Source organism: Vulpes vulpes, chromosome 3 (genome assembly GCF_048418805.1).
Source record: "Vulpes vulpes isolate BD-2025 chromosome 3, VulVul3, whole genome shotgun sequence".
Lineage (NCBI taxonomy): Eukaryota > Metazoa > Chordata > Mammalia > Carnivora > Canidae > Vulpes > Vulpes vulpes.
Genome location: NC_132782.1, coordinates 127743813 through 127762080, shown reverse-complemented (window position 1 = coordinate 127762080; position 18268 = coordinate 127743813). Strand labels below are relative to the sequence as shown.

The following is an 18268-nucleotide window of genomic DNA, read 5'->3' as shown; positions in this document are numbered from 1 at the left end:
TGCTCATAGAGAAGAGATAAGAAATTGGAGGGGAAAAATTTATGTTAGAAACTGAAGAGATTAAGATTTGTGAATCTTAACCCTTCAGACTATCATAGTTTCTATAAAGTAAAAAGATTAAAAAAAAAAAAACTTAGCTAAAATATTAAGATACCTGAAACCAAAGGCAACAAGCACATCCTTATGACATACACAAGAAGGCTGGTCGAGAGAGAAAAGAAGAAATAAAACGTGAACTTACGGGACAACAGTCCTAAGGGCCATTTCTATACAGGTATGTCATGAATTAACTTCATGTAGGTTGGTTGTTTCCTTTTAATGGGAAGGAGAAAAATACAATTCATTTCATTAGTGAACTAACATTTATTGAAATATAAGCTGGTATGTAAGAATTGAAGGGATGGAAGGATTTTTAGTTTATTCTTAATTAGAATGTGAATAAAAGATGGTGAGACAAAAGAATTCTCTCTAGAGAGTAAATGATTGGCATATTTTAAACAACAGACGAAGAAAACAATAGAAATAAATGTTAAAACTGGTAGGGGAAAGGAAAAGACTGAAAGAGAAAGCATGCATGATACAGTGACGTTTTCTCAATCTTCCTACTGGGGAAATTTGAGAAATTTGTTGCGTGTGTTACAACTACATGAGTGTGAAATTAAGGCAAACAAACTTTGGTAAGGTTTTCTTCAGGTCATTTGAATGAATTAAATAATGATGTTCAGGGTGATGTGTCTCCAAGAGCTGAAGAACTTACGATATGTGTTTCAGAAGCTGTAATTGTCTGATTTCAAGTGAGTTTATGAAGAAGATAGCACTTGTATAAAAAAGTGTTGAGTTACTGTTGAAGATGATACTTATTTTGGATGTGGTTTCTTGCTATAAACCATGGAAGTGGATTTTTCAAGTTTCTGACTTAGAAATATCATTCTTTATGCTTTGCTTTTCCATAGGAAATGGAATATTGTATATTTAATTTTTTAACATACTACAGGTATGTACCTTAGCCCTAATATTTAATGATTTCATTGATACCAGTTAATTTTCTCTAATTGCTATATTATCAGCAAACCGTTTTTCTAAACGTTATAAAAATTAACTTTCAGGAACCATTTGGAATGGTCAGCCCTAAGCCATGCAGCCATCGTGCTTAAATTGGTTTTTGTAAACGACTTGTGTGTGTTTCGTAAAATATGCTTTATTTTAAAATTAGGGCTTCCTGTTGCAGCTGTTCCAGGAGCTCTGAGTCCTTTGGCTATTCCAAATGCTGCTGCAGCAGCTGCTGCAGCTGCTGCTGGCCGAGTGGGTATGCCTGGAGTCTCAGCTGGTGGCAACACAGTCCTGTTGGTTAGCAATTTAAATGAAGAGGTTAGTAAAATAATTTTCTAATGTTTATTCTTTAACTCCATTTCATTTGTGAAAGTTTCTCATGTTTATTTCATTTTGCACTTGCCTTTCTTTTTATGTACATTCATTAGTCAAAGTATTTTCTGTATGTTTCTACTTCTGAATAAAATCTATGTACTTGTTTAGGTAATATTTCCTTAGTCATATCTCTTTATATATATAATTATTATAATTATAATTATAATTATTATTATTTTTAATGTAACTACCTATTTTTCCTAAGAAAAATATGGTGAAGTACTATAGTATGGCTTTTTCTTTTTGTTGTTCTCAAAGGCAAATGTGATCTAATTTGCAGATTTTAACTGTAAAACAATTTTGTTCTTTGCCTTTTCTAATTATTTGCTTGTTCATTTCATGCTTATGTGTCATTGCATTTTTTTAAATCTTATTTTATGTGAACTACTCTAATACATTTTTCTTTGAAGGTTCTTCCAAAGATCTTGACGAGGCACTCTTCCAGTCTTTCTTAGTAATTTTTTCTTTGCAGTTATTAGTCATTGTCTTCTAAAAATATTTTTCAACTTTATCCCCTCCCCCCTTGTTAAATAAAATTTATTGCTGAGTTATTTTCTTTAGTTGTACATTTTATGTCTGGTATATTTTATTTTGATTGCTATGAAAGCTGGTATGAAATGTGGGAAGCTCAATGTATCAGTTTACAATGTCTAATTTGAATATTTGTTTCATTTTTAATTGGCCTCTGTTAATACGAACATTAAGCTTATTTTATCATTTAATACTATTGTCATTCACAGTTCTGCATGCTAAAATGTTTGAATCAGAGTGCCTTTGTTTTTTCTTTTAAGAATTTTGCCTGCATTTCATAACCAGCCATGCTTATGCAGTTAAAGTTCAAAGTTTAAAATTCCTGTGCATGCTTTTCCTTCCCTATGTTGAGATGAAATGCTGTAATTTACTCTTTGATATAGATGTACTTTACCCATATTTGTCTTGGATGACTACATTTTACTCAGTTTTTCTTGTACAGTACATAAACCAACCATTTTCTGACCAAATTCCTGCATTTCCTATGTACTGACCTATATTTTATTTTTTTTTTGTTCCCCAATTCCTTATTTTTTTCTTCTGCATTGCTGTTTCCCTTCCCCATTTCATCCTTTTCCCCTGTGTGTTCACCTTCCCTTTCCTTGTCTTTTCCCAAATGCCCATTCCCTTCCCTGTCTTATCCTTTATTTTCCTTGTCCTTGTCTTCATTCCCTGTCTCCATTCCCTATGTTCATGCTTCTGTGCTTGAACAAATGTTCCTCGGACCAACTTGCCCCAATTAACCGCCTTGAACCATGATCCATGACCACCTCACCATTCTGCGGGAACCACCCTTCGTTATGGATGATCTGTTCATCTCCGCTCTTCCTCGACTCTTCTCTCTTCTTGTCTTACGCTGCTTGCTCTTCTCTCCTTCTAAAGATGGTTACGCCCCAAAGTCTGTTTACCCTCTTCGGTATGTTATTGTTAGCACTATACTTTTATTATTGATTTGATTTTTGTTTCACCTTAATTCTTATTTGTAGCTAGCACTTTGGCTTAAAGTTGAATAGTAAATCTTTTGCTATTTTTCTTTGCTATTTAAAACTCTCCATAGACACAAAATTTGTTTTAATGCATGCTGATTTATTTTGCATGGTCTTTAATTTAATATCATTCACATAGCTTTGAGGGTTTATCAAAAGTTATTCTTTTCAAAATTCACTGTTCAAAATCTTGATCTTCTTTATTCATTTGTGAGAATGATGAGTTTGAATGCGTGATCATGTTGATGTCTGAATGTTTCATTAATATGTCAGAAAGATAATCTTGAGCTGACTTGCATGTAAAATTAATTCCATTTTTGGATTACCTCTCTGTGGCTCCAAAAAAGGTGTTTATGGAGATGTGCAGCGTGTGAAGATTTTGTACAATAAGAAAGACAGTGCTCTGATACAGATGGCTGATGGAAACCAATCACAACTTGGTAAGATTAAACTATGTGTTATCTATTACATCTTTAAATCTGTTAATAAAAAAACCCTATTATGGCAGTAAGTGATTCTTTTTTTTTTTTTTTTTTTTTGATAGCCGGGTTCAAAATGTCATGTTAATTTTCATATTTTAACATATTTATACACGATGACCATGTTTGTATTTTCTCCTGTCCTCTTAACAATCCTCAAGTACAATCTAATGGAAAAAGATTTGGCCTCCAAAATTGTAGTAATCGTTTCACCTAAGAAGGGTAGCATTTATATTAAAGATCCTTAGTATCTTTCTTTCCTGCTTACTCCTTGTAATAGAAGTTAACTGTTCATATAGTCCATGGAATCCTGATTAATGTGAAATTTTAAATCTAAATATTTATCTAAACCTAGTATTGGAAAATGGAGAATGAGTCACATGGAAAATGTATTTTAGAGATACCAGATTTTTTCCAAAATGAAGAACTTGTGCTAGACAGGCTGTTGTGTTAATCCCTTTTGGAATCTTAAAATGTACTTAAGTCCATTATACTTCCATTAAATATTTACGTTAATAAGAATGTATCATTTGATTCTATACACAAAGTCAGATCACATAAATATGGTATACAGCTATGTATTCACAATGTGATACGACTGTAAATATGTTCTTAGCTTATAATTCTGTTCATTGAGATTTGGGCACGATGATGGCTCAAATTGGTTGCTTTCACTTTTTTTTTTTTTGAAATTTGTCACTTTTGATGTAAGGACTGTATTTTTGCTATTACACCCAATGAAATTCACAGACTTGAACGGTATGATATATTTGGTCTTTGGTTAAGTTTGAATTTTCTTGTTTCTTACCAGCTGTCATGGTAGCTCAGACAACACATAAAACTATACATCTGGCTCTCCACTTTTTAAAATGGAGATACCCATCTTTAATGAAAGATATATAAATAAAGAGTGCTAATCAGGTCCTAGATGCCTAGTAAATCTTTTCTTCTTTTGCTGTGTGTGCTCTGGTAGAGGTAGTCATGGCCGTTGTTTTTATATATGTTGTAAGAAACATTTAACAAAGCTTTCTCAACTGTTTCATTTTTTTCCTCATCACTATGTGAGCTGTTGGGGGTATTACCCTCATATAAAGGATATATAGTGGTTATGGTTGGGAAGTACCTGAGGTAGAATTTAACCAAGCTTTTCTGGATATTTTTTATGTAAGGACTATTTAAATATTTTAAATAAAAATATTTTAATTTTTACTATACTTGTATTAGTTTGGTTGGGCTGCTAAAACAAAATACCACAGATTGAGTGGCTCAAACAACAGAAATTTATTTCCTCACGTGCCAGCAGATTCAGTTTCTGACAAGGGCTTTTTCCTGGTTTGCAGATGGCTGGCTACCTTCTCCATGTGTCTTCACATGGCCTTTCCTCTGAGTTCTCTGGGTTTCTCTTCCTCTTCTTATAAGGACACTAGTCTAATTAGATGAGGGCCTCATCCTTATGACCTCATTTAACTTTCATTATCTCCTTTAAAGTCCCTGTCTTCAGATGGTCATTTTGCAGGATTAGAGCTTCAGTATAGGACTTTTGGGAGAACACAGTTCAATGCATAATAGTACTTATAAAAAGCAGGGGTAAAAGATTTGCAAACTTAAGATCTTTTTAATAAAGCTTTGACATGATTTACAGTGTTTAAACTATTTTACAGTAAATTATTTCTCACGGCTAGATTTTGCTTTTTTGAAATCCTTACGATTCTAAAAATACGTACTCATACCATTGATGCCTTTAATATTGAAAAAATTAGTGAGACGTTTGAAAATGTAATATGCTTTATTTTTGGGCCCTATTTTCCTTTTGGTTTTCATAGGACTCTATTTGGAAATAACTCATTTCACAATATAGGCAGGTTTTTTTTTTTTTTTTTTTTTTAATGCCTAGGACATAGTATGGAGGAAATAAGGAGAATTAAAAGATACTATGTGTTTAAATGTGAATGAGATTATTGCAAACCTTGGAGGCCATGTTAAATTGGATGTTTTAAGAATAATTTGTGTATTATTTTAAAATGACCTTTAACAGAATTCTGATAAAATCCCAAGGAGTAGTAGTTTCTTCATGTTAAACTGGTTTTTATTTAATGTATAGCTGCCTTCTCAAAAGTAAAGTTACTTAGTTCTTCATAATAGTCCTTGATCTACTAAATTATATCTCTCACAAAAAGATTTCAAGAGATCTTCCTTCCCAAGAGGAATTAGCAAGGAGGGAAATAGCAAATGGAATGGAATATAATGGGGAAACTATTTATTTATTTATTTATTTATTTATTTATTTATTTATTTATTTATGATTTTATTTATTCATGAGACACAGAGAGAGGGGGGGCGGGCAGAGACACAGGCAAAGGGAGAAGCAGGCTCCACTCAGGGAACCTGATGCAGGACTTGATCCCGGGACTCCAGGATCACCTAGGGATCCCCAGGAAATAATAAATTTAAAAATTATGATAGAATCTAAGTCCTTATGCACCAGTAATAATGGCAGCAACAATGTAAAGGAGTAAGTGCATCAGTCAAAAGATAGGTTGTCAGATCTGATTTTTTTTTTTTAATTTGTTGCGAGAAACTTAAAAAGCACAAGGATGTGGAAAGGTTGAAAGAAAAGGGATATATATATAAAAGATTAATTTAGATCACCAGGAAGATAAAAAGAGCTTTTGGTGTGTGTGTTTTTGGGGGGATGCCCCTAATGAAATAGCCTCAAAATATATCAATCATAAATGAATAGATAGAACTAGAGGGACTCTTGAGGAAATCTTCTCTTATAGGGAGAGATCCCAACACACCTTTCTGAATTAAGTCAGGCAGACATAATACAACAAAGATACAAAAGGGTATGACATAGTTACCTTAAAATTACACATGTATAGAACTATAAACTTAACACTGTTTTTTAAGTACATAGGGGAACATTTACTAAAGCAGGCTTCAGTAAAGCAGAGAGTAAGTAACATATATTCTATTCTCTGTTGCACAATTTTGAGTTAATAACAAAAAGATACATTTAGAATTTCCTAATATCTCATGGATCAAGGAAGTTACTTTAATGAGAATTTAGAATACTTAAAACTAAAATGATAATGAAAGTACTTACAAATTAGATATGTGTAGTACAGTAAAAGTGGTGTTTTGACAGGAGGTTAACTTTAAGAATGATGGTATAAACCCAAGGAAAGGATAATAATAAAGATAAGACTAGCAATCACTGGTATAGAAGACAGTTAAGAGAAAAAACAGAGCTAGAAGGTGGGTCTTTGAATAAATTAATAAAATAGACAAGTGAGTATTGAACTTGATTTTTTAAAAAGTGAGAGACAACACAAATAATACTCTGAATTATAAACTTCTCCTGTATCTATAAACTTTTTGACCATCTTTTGACTTATTGTTACTCATTCATATCTTTTTTTGGTAAGCATTTGTTCTATTTTCTTTAAGATTTTATTTATTTATCTGAAAGAGAGCATAAGCAGGGGGAGCAGCAGAGGGAGGGGGTGAAGCAGGAATCCCTGACATGGGGCTCTACCCCAGGACCCTCAACCCACTGAGCCCCACCTAGATGCCCCCATTAATATCTTCTTCAGAGAGAAAGGGAAAAGTAAACAATACATTCAAACAAAAGTGCCATTTCCATTGTGCAACATTGGCCTTTTCCTCTTTTATCATTGATGGCTTTGTCCATTTACACCGTATTTCTTGTAACCAATTTCAGGATATCAGAGTCCTGTTATTTAAACTTGGTTCATCTTAAATTAGTAGTTCAAATAATCTCCTGTTTCTTGTTTAATCATTATGTCTGCTTCAGTTTTTGACAAGCTTTTTTTTTAAAAAAGTGTTTAGAAATTGTCACACTCAACCCCTCTTCTTCAGCCCTCATCCATTTGAGATTCCAATTGTTTTGTCAAGTCAGATGACTAGAATACTTCTCATTACCTATTTCCAGAGGTAGCCCTCTGGTTATTTTGCTTTATTTTAATCCCATTTCTCTATCATCCATCTCCTCTTGGTACAGGTACTATCCCTAGGACTTTTTATTGTTATTTTCACCCTTCAGTGTATCACAGCTCAGCTGATTGTGCAATCTTTTCATAACTTTACAAAGCTGAACTAAGCATTCTTTATAACAGTGTGCTTCTTTATACCACTTTATTCCCTAAATGCATTCCTTATAATGCATTTGTATGAGCTAAGAGTACTTTATCGTAAGTAATAGAATGATAGAACTTTAAAAATGTTTTGTAATTCAAGTAAGTTTTATAATAGCTTATATACCATGTCTATGAGTAATTGAATTGAATTTTGTAAGTGAAAATTTAGAAGTATGTGTGAAACGCAGTAGAACTAGTGAGAAAGAATTCAGGCCTGAGAGATGACTTTTTTCTGTTCGCCTCAGTTGAATAAAACCTAAGAAAAAAGCATTACAAATATATAACACTACAGTAAAAACAGTCGGGAAGAGTAAGCTTGTTTTTACAAATTAGAGAAGCTACAAGTGAAAAAAGAAAATACTGTTGGTTCTTTTCTGAATCGTACTTTATACTTTCATAGCATTTTCCTTTTCAGACCTGTTTTATATTTAACTGATTTATGTTCTATACAGGTAAGTATGATAAGATGCATGGGTTTAATAAATTCTGTGTATCTCTGGTATCAGACTATGTACTGCAGTATACTAATCAAAAACATTTTGAGAGTAGGGGTTTTATTCTCATTTCCCTGCTCTTCCATATTGCCTTTATCTCTCTCTACTGTTAATACTCTAATACTTTGAGTAGTCAAATCAGACCTCCAGTTTAAAGTATATGACTTAAGAAATGGTCTTCAGTTGTTCTGACTAGTGAGTAAAATGTGAAACGTAGAGAACTGATCTGTAATCTCAGGCCAGTTCATTTAGCTTAAAAATAACCCAACTGTTACTTCAAGAATTAGGTATGTAATGTTCTGTGTTTAGGCACTGTGCTGTGTGCTGGGATAGAGACCATGGTTCCTGCCTTCATATACTTTGCAGTGGGAAGGAGGATTTAGATAATTAAAATAAATTGTGATAAATTTTAAAAAGAAGTAAAGGGTGAAGGGAAGGCCTTTCCAGAGAATGATGAGAAAGGCTAGGAGGGATAATGAACAAGATGGGAAACTGGTATAGATCAGCATGCACACAGGGCTAAAGGTGAGAAAAACTAGCACTTTAAGGAGATAGGTTTTATGTAGCTCTAACTTAAAGTGCAAAGAAGTATAGTACTACAATCTATAAGTTCCATGAGGGGGTGGGATGGTTCTTACTACTTGATCATCAGCATTACTAACAAAGTAGTTGGTATTGTTGTACATCATCAAGAAGTATGTTCAAAGAGGCTGGGGAGATTTTATTCTTTAACATGGTTTATGCCTTTCCTAGTCTGATATGACCTTAATGATTTTAAGCAGGTAATGACATCAGATTTGCAATTTATAGGGCTCATCCAGCTGCTATGTGTAATAGAATGGATTGGAGAAAAGTAGAGGAAAGTCCAACAGTTTTGCAGGTCAAAACATTGTGACAGTGTAAAGCAGAGAATGGAGAGCTGTATTGAGGGATAATTAGGAGTAAGAAGAGTATCATAGGACTTGGGAATTAGGTTATGGGGCAGAGGGGAGAAAAAGTTTTATAGATAAGTACTAAGTTTATTCAGCAACTAAGTTTTTGATTTATCAGGATTGGCAAGGAAGAGAGAGATTCATAATCAGGATTTACATTTTATGAAAGAAACGAACTTTTTTGTCAAAATACTTGTTTAGTGCAAATAAATTTAAATCATCTTGTCAGTGGCTGTTATAAACTTACCATTTATTTAAAAATCATAGAATTCAGTTATTTCAACTATTCTAAAAGAATTATTTTGCTTTGAACCGTGTTAATATTTTTTTAATAGGCATTTTTTTCTTTTTACAGCCATGAACCATCTTAATGGACAGAAAATGTATGGTAAAATTATTCGTGTTACTCTGTCTAAACATCAGACTGTACAACTACCTCGAGAGGGACTTGATGATCAAGGGCTAACAAAGGATTTTGGTAATTCCCCATTGCATCGTTTTAAGAAACCTGGATCCAAAAATTTTCAGAACATTTTTCCTCCTTCTGCAACCCTTCACCTATCCAATATCCCGTAAGTACAAAGCTAGAGTTTTTTAAGGGTATACATTATAGAAATAAAACATAAAATTTATTATTAATCTTCTTTTTTTTCCATCCAATTTTCCTAGTCCTTCAGTAGCAGAAGAGGATCTACGAACACTGTTTGCTAACACTGGGGGCACTGTGAAAGCATTTAAGTTTTTTCAGTAAGCAAGCTTTCTTGTCTCTAAATTAGTGACTTTGACAAAAAGTTTTCTTCAAGTAGTTTTTATCCTTTTTGTTTATGAAATTAATTCTGGAATGGGTAAAATTCAAGTATTTAAGCACTTCCTAATTTTTATGAAGTATCTAATTTCATAATTTTGTTTCAGAAGAGATCACAAAATGGCTCTTCTTCAGATGGCAACAGTGGAAGAAGCTATCCAGGCCTTGATTGATCTTCATAATTACAACCTTGGTGAAAACCATCATCTGAGAGTGTCTTTCTCCAAGTCAACAATTTAAAAAGGGGGAGGTGAAGATTGAGGGTGTATCACATTGTTTGGTGTCATCACCTATTGACTGTTCAGAAAAGTGGGGACCAGAGTTTGATTTTTTTTGTTGTTGTTGTTTCCTTTTTTTTTCCATGCTGTTATCATTCCTTGGTTATAAAATGAAATGGCATACATAAAGGCAGAGTTGTTAACTGCTGTATTTCATCTGTTCTATAGGTAGGCCATTTTTATTGTCTGTTTATAATTTTAGTTTAATTATACTTTCCTTTTTCAACTTAGTTGACATACGTGCCTTAAAAAGGAAAACTAGTGTTGCTATTGTGCATTTACTAGGTAAAAGGAATTGGTTGTCTAGGGCACATTGTTATATGGGAATTACAATATGTTTAGGCAGGGGTGTGTAAAAAGGTTAAGTTTTTGTTTCTCCTGCTTGGAACTTATTTTGAATTATTGGCTTGTCACATTTCTTTCTATTTAATCAAATAAGATACATGATACTGAAAGAATTAAAGCAGCATTTTTTAGTTTTTACTACCTTAGGCTTTATTGCTTTAAAAAAACATTGGCCTTTTGTATCTCACAATTCTGGTCTAGATTCAGTTATGAATGTAGGCATTAGTTAAAATTAACAAGATGCAGAGTATTAATTTCTTAAGACAACAAAGTGATTTCTGTAAGTTTGAGCCCTACGTGGAAAGCATTGTGGAATCTTAACCTTTTTGTACACACTCTTGTGGGACGTATCATATAAATGTCAGCACTAAGTAATGTCTTGTTTGTGGCTGAATATTTTTCGTAGATGTTTTTGAAGTTGACATGACTTACGTGCATTTAAATATATATTGCCATCCTTAGTTTGTAATTAAGATTTGGAATATGGTTGTGGATTTCTGAGCATGTGCAGACTGGTCTAGCTAGTTCAGGAACTGGTGCATGTATTTTTCAAAGATAAAGAAAGTGTACTGCGAAAATTTGCAGGAAGATTAATTTTGTGGCAGTTTTCTAAAACTGACAACCAGGTGGGACCAAAGTTTATGTGCCTTTAGTCTTAATTTACCTTGCATTGTAATATTCAGTTTTAATAAATCTTCAAAATATTTTGTATTTAGGAATAGATCTGACTTTAATAAAAACATGGCTCAGAATCTACAGGTCAAATTAATTTGAACAGTTCTTGTCAATCTGAATTGTTGATTCTGTTTAAATGACCAATACTTTTTGAAATTGATGTACTTAGTTTCAAGATTCATAGATTCTGTTATCTATGTAGACAGAATGGTCATGTATATTTTCTATTAGTTGAGTTTTTACATCTTTAGAAATGTAAAATTCAGTATAGTTTGAAAGCGGCACAATTAAAAATTAATTTTCTAACAAAGTTGGGAGGTTTGATGGTTGTTTAATTTCCTTTTGTGTGTACTCTGCTTACCTCTGTAGCATGCTCAATAAACACTTCTGTAGCTCTGTATTCACCTTTTCTGTCTTTCTCTGCTGCCTTTTCTCTTTCCTCTTCTTTGTTTTTCACTCCACTGTGCTTCTGAATTCATGTTTATTCTCTGCCAGGGTGGGAAAGGAGTAATAATATTATAATTCTATGGCTTTATACCATAAATAAATCTAGATGCTGTGAAAATATACCAGCTGGTTTTTTTTTTAATTTAAAAGATAGTAACTGCTTTTCAGGAGGACACATATTAAACATTTCCCACCCTGTTATAATCTACTGCTTTAAAGACATAACTTTTATTGTATCTTGTTAATTCTATCTCTTTTGTTGTTGTTGTTTTTTTTCCAGTAGATTTATGCACTAATAGATCTTTTGGATTTGCCATGCTCTCTTGCTGCAGTTTCATCTTTCATCTTTTGTGTCTGCTAAAGATTTCTTACTAATCTTAGATTACCTTGCGATTTTTAACAAAGGGTATTAGGTGTTATTGGGAAGAAACTTTGTCTTGGGTGGGCAGAAGATACATTCAGGTAATTTGTGATGTTATAACTTCCACTTTTTTTTTTTTTAAAGGAGTTCAGTTAGGGGGCTATTTGTGTTATTCATATTTTTGGTCACTTTTGAAAAATAGATATATTGGTGTCAGGTAACTTCAGACTTTAATACATGTTCCATTGGTTTGGTTTGTTATGAAATAACTGAGAATTATGCAAAACTCGTACATGGCGAATAAACAAATGAAGGAATAGGAAATAACTTTAAATGTGCCATATTAATACAACAATTCAGTTATCTCAAAAAAAAAAGAATATAGTAAGCGAAACAATTGTTTACATTTGAGTCAAGAACATTGGGGTTATTTGGAAGCTAGACGATCTTATATTTTTTCTTCTTAAAGTAGGATTGTACTACAGAAGCACTCAAAGCAACAGCAGATGTGCCTCTAAAGTATGTAAAATCCAATACCATGGCTAATGAATAGTAATTGAGCAAAGTTTCTCCTGAGTGAACCTTTTTTCTCAGTATTGGGTGGTGGTTGAAATACCTGAAATATAGGTGTTTAGCCACCTTTCAAGTATTCTTTGTGGTTGGCTTTGGGTTGGAAGAAGTCCTGAAATGTGTGTAGGAACTGGGTTGCTCCAGTTGCTGAGCTGGGGAGAGTTCACAGTACCTCTGATGGGGGATGACCAGACACCAAAGTTCTTCCTACCCGGGAGATAGAGAGTCTCTTAGAGTGCACTGTGATAACAGCCTTCCTTCCAAAGCACTAAGTCAGTGAAGTGGTAATTTTGACATTGTAGAATATTTAAAACTTGGTACATTAAATTAACCCAGTCCTTGTCCTGTGTATAAATTGCTGAAGTGCTAGGTGAAAATAATGTCAGCATCATCATTATTGCCATTATATTTCCTCAGTCTTTTACAGTGAACTAGCTAACAGTGAAGTGTTCTTAAGACTTAGTTGCTTCGTAATAGAGGCCTTACCTTGAATATGTAGAAAGGTAGTTTTTTTTTTTTTTTTTCTGTGACTGAGCTAGAAAAACTTGTGTTTTTTGTTTTTGTTTTTGTTTTTTTTTTTGACATTAGGATTTGGAAATGGGTTTCAAAGCACCTACTTAAAGAATGGGTTCATATATATTTAATTTTATATTTAACACTAGAAATGTAAAGTAGCATTTGAAAGCCACTAAGAATATCTTGGCTTAAGCAGGAAGGGTAACATATCATTCTCTTTATTATTTTAGGAATATACTAACTCACACTTTTGAGGCATTTTAAGATAAGGTTAGTCTAATCAAATTACAATAAATTTACTTTGTTCCTTAGTTCTGTTTGGATTACCATATAGTTTCTAGGCAAAGGACAAGTCACTTTCTAAGCCTCAATATCTTTCATCTATAAAATGGATGCAATAAATTCTGCTCTACCCACCTCACAGAATTTTTGTGAAGCTCAAACAGGATAAACACAAAATCTGTGTAAATGGTAATCTGCTATGTAGGAGGAAGTGTAACAACGCCAGAGATTTAGGACTGCCAGATTAGCATGTAGTATGCTTACCCACAGTAAATCATATCCTATTCCCTTTTTTTGCTATACGGAAGTATTTTTTAATGGTCTAATTTTATTTTAAGTGTCAGTCCGGTTAAAGAAAAAAGATGGAGAATGCAAGTATATATTGCATCCCAAAGCCAAATGAAAGGAGAAGGGTTTATTAGTCTTATATTTTCAATTTGAACTATTTGATAGCCCAGTAATTGAACATAGATACATATTTAATTAAAGGTTCCACTTAAAAATGAGATTTTTTTAAATGTATACAACTTTAAAGATTGCTGTGAACGTTGGCAGAAATTCTAACACTTAAAAGACTTTGAAGGCTATGAAAGGATCTTCTCTTGACTAGAACAAGAATTCAGTTTCCTCACTGACTTAATATTATAAAATGGAACATAAATCTGAAAACATTTGTTTATTCAGGAAAAGGGTACAACACTCTTTAGTGAAACTGAGCATACATAGGTTTATTGTGGCTATAGGTTTCTAGAAAATACTAATTTTAAGCCACAGTATTAGAATTTATTATCAAAAATCTTAATGTTATAGTTGTTTACTCTTCTAAATATACTCCCTTTAAGGTTCTTTTTTTATTTTAGATTTTGCAAGTGTACATGTGATTATTCAGATTAAGAACATAAGCGTTCAGATATGCAGAATACCGAGAAAACCTAATGAACACCTATGAATTTAGCACTTGATTCTTTCACACGTAATACTATCCATACTTTATAATTTTAATATATGAAATAAAACACTACAGATTGAACTGACATCCCTGTGTATTTGATCTAGTCCCTACATCATCCCTTCCCCAGAGGTAATCGTTACTTTGGTGTTTGTTTTTATTCAGCAGTTACTTTTCAAAGGGAATTTGTTCTATAATTGTGTGTATTCTGTAGCCCAAACTTTGTTTTTCTATCTAAATACTGCGCATGTACTCTAATATTCATGATGTTTGGATGGTATATTTTGTCATCCAACACACAAATTACAGTTTTTAAAGATTGAGATATTTGGACATCCATATTCTCCTTATGAAATGTCATGACATAACCAATTTTAGGAAGGTTTTTAAGTCCGTTCCTTTTTTTTTTAAATAAATATTGAAAAGTTGTTGGATCTTAAGTTTCTCCTAATGTAAAGAAGGATGTGAAAAGTAAACAAGGAACTATTGCTATTATCTTAAAAGCTGAGATTAGGTGTAATATACTTAAATACAAATACATCCTTTCTAGCTTCCTATTATAACCCTTCTTGCAACTTTAAGAGTACTTGGCATCTTTGTTTTCATCCCCTTAATTGGTGTTAATGTTGTATAGGATTTTTTAGAGAAGGAATGTTACTTTTTATTATGAGACATTTCAAATATACAAACAATAGAAGACTTTAACCCTCATCATTCAGCTTCATTTACCAACACTTTGTTCCTCTACCCACTTCTCACTTCCTATATTAAACAAATCCCAAATATATTTCATCATCAGACTTCCTACTTTCCTTGCATTGTATTAGTCACTATTCTCTAATAACATCTAAGCTAGTCTCACTTGTCAGCAATACAATTTCTTAAGATCTTAGAACCTTGCTACTAAAAATGCAAGTCCCAGACCAGCAGCAATTAGTTATCACCTGGGAGCTTATTAGAAACTCAATCTCTGGCCCTGTCTCTGACCTGCTGAGTACATTTTGATAAGATTGGCAGGTGAGATCCATTTGGACATTGAAGTTTGAGAAGCACTCTAACAGAATACACTTTTTTCAGTTTCATGAAAGTCAGCTTAAAATGTGTTTTTTTTTTTCCTGAGTGTGAAAATTTTATTAGTAATTTTAAGTTACTCAGACACAAAAACTGTTAATAACATTAAGGGATAACTGTAGAACTGAAAAGGTCCCTATATGGTAGTTTCTAACCTCATTTTAAGTATAAACTTCTAGAAAAGTTGAAGAGTTGAGCAACATTTTTCTTTAACTCACCTGTAATTAGAATACAGGTCCCAATCCAGTCCTCCAGTGTGTTCTATCAAGTAAAGAAAATATAGGCCCACTGCTATTCTTAAATCTAATTTATTGTACAAGTTAATAGATAAATAGCTAATAATAGAAATCAATATTTTTAATTTAGTACTCAATGTCAAATTTAGCTTGACAGGGAAAGAAATTCCATGTGAATTGATTTTAAGTGATTAGAAATTAACATTTTTTAAAGAGCTGACTCTATTATAGTATAATAAAACGATGCCCTTGGGTCATGTTAGTAAATAGGCAGCTTTTCTATTCACTGAAATGCTTCTTAAATCCATTTCCCTGACTCCCAATTGGATAGTAGATTCATAGTTGAAATACCTAAGCTTCACCGAGTGATACTTGCTGAAACTCTCATAGTTAAAGCTGTGGTATAAATACAGATTGAGCTTTGCCATAGCGTGCCTTCAGGGACCCTTACATACCTTTAGTGTAGTTTGTAATGTTCTGGGGCCTAGCAGTTTCCTCCAGTGTCCTGTCTTGCTGAGTATTTCCTGCTTACCACTACTATTGCTGTCCCTAAATCTTGTTGCTGCTTTAGCTGTCATTTACACTTTATTTCATTTCTCACCCATCCTCTTTTCTTCTTTGCAATTAAGTTTCTTGCTCCTGTGACCTTTCGTTTTTATAACCATAACCAACCGATCACACTATTCCTTTTTACTGCTGGTTAATGAATGGACGAATGATAGTGCATTGTATGTAATATTCAGATGTTTTCCTATTTTTTGTCTGGTTCAGCTTAAAATCCCTCTGCCTTTATTTTGCTTTTTAAATTTTGGGATTCTAACAATTCCAGATGGTTAAAAACATGAGAAGTCTTCCAGCAACCTGAAGCTTTCACGTATTTATCACTATGTGGAGGACAAATTGTCAAATAATTGTGGTTAAAGAGCTCGTTTAAGGAGGGGCACCTGGGTGGCTCAGTCCGTTAAGCTTCTGCCTTTGATTCAGTTTATGATCCTGGAGTCCCAGGATCAATCCACATGTTGGGCTCCCTGCTCAGTGGGGAGTCTGCTTCTCTCTCTCCCTCTGCCCCTCCTCCCACTTGTGTTCTGGCTCTCAAATACATAAAACCTTTTTAAAAAGAGCTCCTTTAATAAAGGAGACTTAGAAACTTCTAAAAGGTGATTACAGTTCATTTAATCATGATTCCAAGAAAGTAAAGCCTATATGTTCAAAGGAATAATTAATATTTTCTAAAGATGTAAGTTTCTGAAAGAGCTCCAGGGGAAAAAAAAACATTACAATAGGTCGCTCTTTCATAAGTTTGTAATTTTGTGAGAAATTAAGTTATATTTTTTAATTCTGGAAAAACATAGGCATTGATGTTACACTAAACTGTATTCAAGCCTTATTCTGCTACCTAGTAGCTGTGAGTCCTTTATAAAAGCCCTAACTTTCCCATCTGTAAAATGGAGGTAATATCTACCCTAAATGTGCACTGTGGGGGATTTATGTGAAATTCAGTTCCATCCCATTTATAGTTTTTCTTTTCCCTTGGGGAAGATTTTTGGCATTCCATTTATGGAAGTTGGTTTTTTTCCCCCATAAATATTAGACCTCTTTCATTCAAGATGCATTTATTGTTGGACACTTGCTACATGCATTATAGGGAATGCAAGGATAAATAGAACCACAATACAGTTTCATAGTACTTGGAAAAGGCAAACTTGTTCCAATATGTTTGATAAATATTAGAGAATAAGCATTACATGAGTTTCACATTTATGTGCAGTTCATCATGGGAAACCTGATAAAAGCAAAAACCGGCACCCAGCTAAACCAGCTGTATAGAAATGTATCCAAGATGTGCTTGAGAATACTCCTCAGACATCTGTTGGCTATTGCAGTTCTCTACATGTTTAGGTGCCACGCTTAATCCACATTTGGTGTTCACTTTTGGTCCAGTTTTAGTTAACCAACTCTTTACAATAATAACTTGCAAACTCCAACACCACTTCCCATACCCACTTCCACATAAGCAGCTTAAGATCTTTTTTTTAAGAAGTCCTATTTGTAGCACTATTTATATATTTTTAACCACTTAATATATGTAAAACTGTGCTGCCATTTTTTTACTGTTCTTACTTTTATGTTCCTGATAGTTTTTGAGTATTGTGCCCCAACCCCGCTATTTCCCCACTAAGCCCTGTGGTCTTAATTCTGTGATTTTTGCATAATATAGAAGCTTATGGAAATGTTTGTGCTATGTTCTAATAGAACTATTTTCAAGGAGCTTCTGATTTAATTCACATTATGACAAGACAGTATATGGCGAAATATTGGACATCAAAAAACAAGATTTGATGTTGGGCATCACCATTTAGTGATCATAGTAGCTTGAGCAAGGCCAGTTATTTGAGCCCCTTTTCTCATCTATATCCTTTATGTCTTATTTTAGTTTTAACTAAGATAATTAATGCAAGCACTATATAAAATATTAACACTGTAGAAGTGTAGCTTTGGTAATGTCTGTAGTGGTACAAAAATTACCTTTGGGCCAATTTTAAGGTGAGGTGATTGTAAAAATTGTTCTGAAATGATAGAGATTTTTTAACCTCAAAACCTATGCTCTTTTTACACCAGTGAATGACAACAATGTACATAAGTAAGTTATGGTTGATTTATTCCCTTACGACTTTTGGGTTTTAAATAGTTGAATTATTTTTCTTCAAAACTAACTACAGGAGAGC

At 33.2% G+C, this 18268-nt stretch overlaps 1 protein-coding gene across 4 annotated transcripts in view; it reads left to right on the top strand.

Annotated features, from left to right (window-relative positions):
• The window catches only part of PTBP2 (polypyrimidine tract binding protein 2), a 75392-nt gene extending 63715 nt beyond the window's left edge, over nucleotides 1-11677 (top strand). Inside the window, exons 9-14 of one of the 4 annotated variants that reach the window (XM_072754545.1) lie at nucleotides 1229-1368; nucleotides 2839-2872; nucleotides 3290-3382; nucleotides 9363-9579; nucleotides 9677-9754; nucleotides 9920-11677. In XM_072754545.1, the coding sequence (XP_072610646.1) occupies nucleotides 1229-1368; nucleotides 2839-2872; nucleotides 3290-3382; nucleotides 9363-9579; nucleotides 9677-9754; nucleotides 9920-10052 (695 nt within the window). In that variant the 3' untranslated portion in view covers nucleotides 10053-11677. Of the gene's footprint in view, nucleotides 1-1213; nucleotides 1369-2838; nucleotides 2873-3289; nucleotides 3383-9362; nucleotides 9580-9676; nucleotides 9755-9919 lie in introns of all 4 variants that reach the window. The other 3 variants (XM_072754544.1, XM_072754547.1, XM_072754546.1) reach the window with 3 other exon arrangements.
• Nucleotides 11678-18268: the final 6591 nt, after the last annotated feature.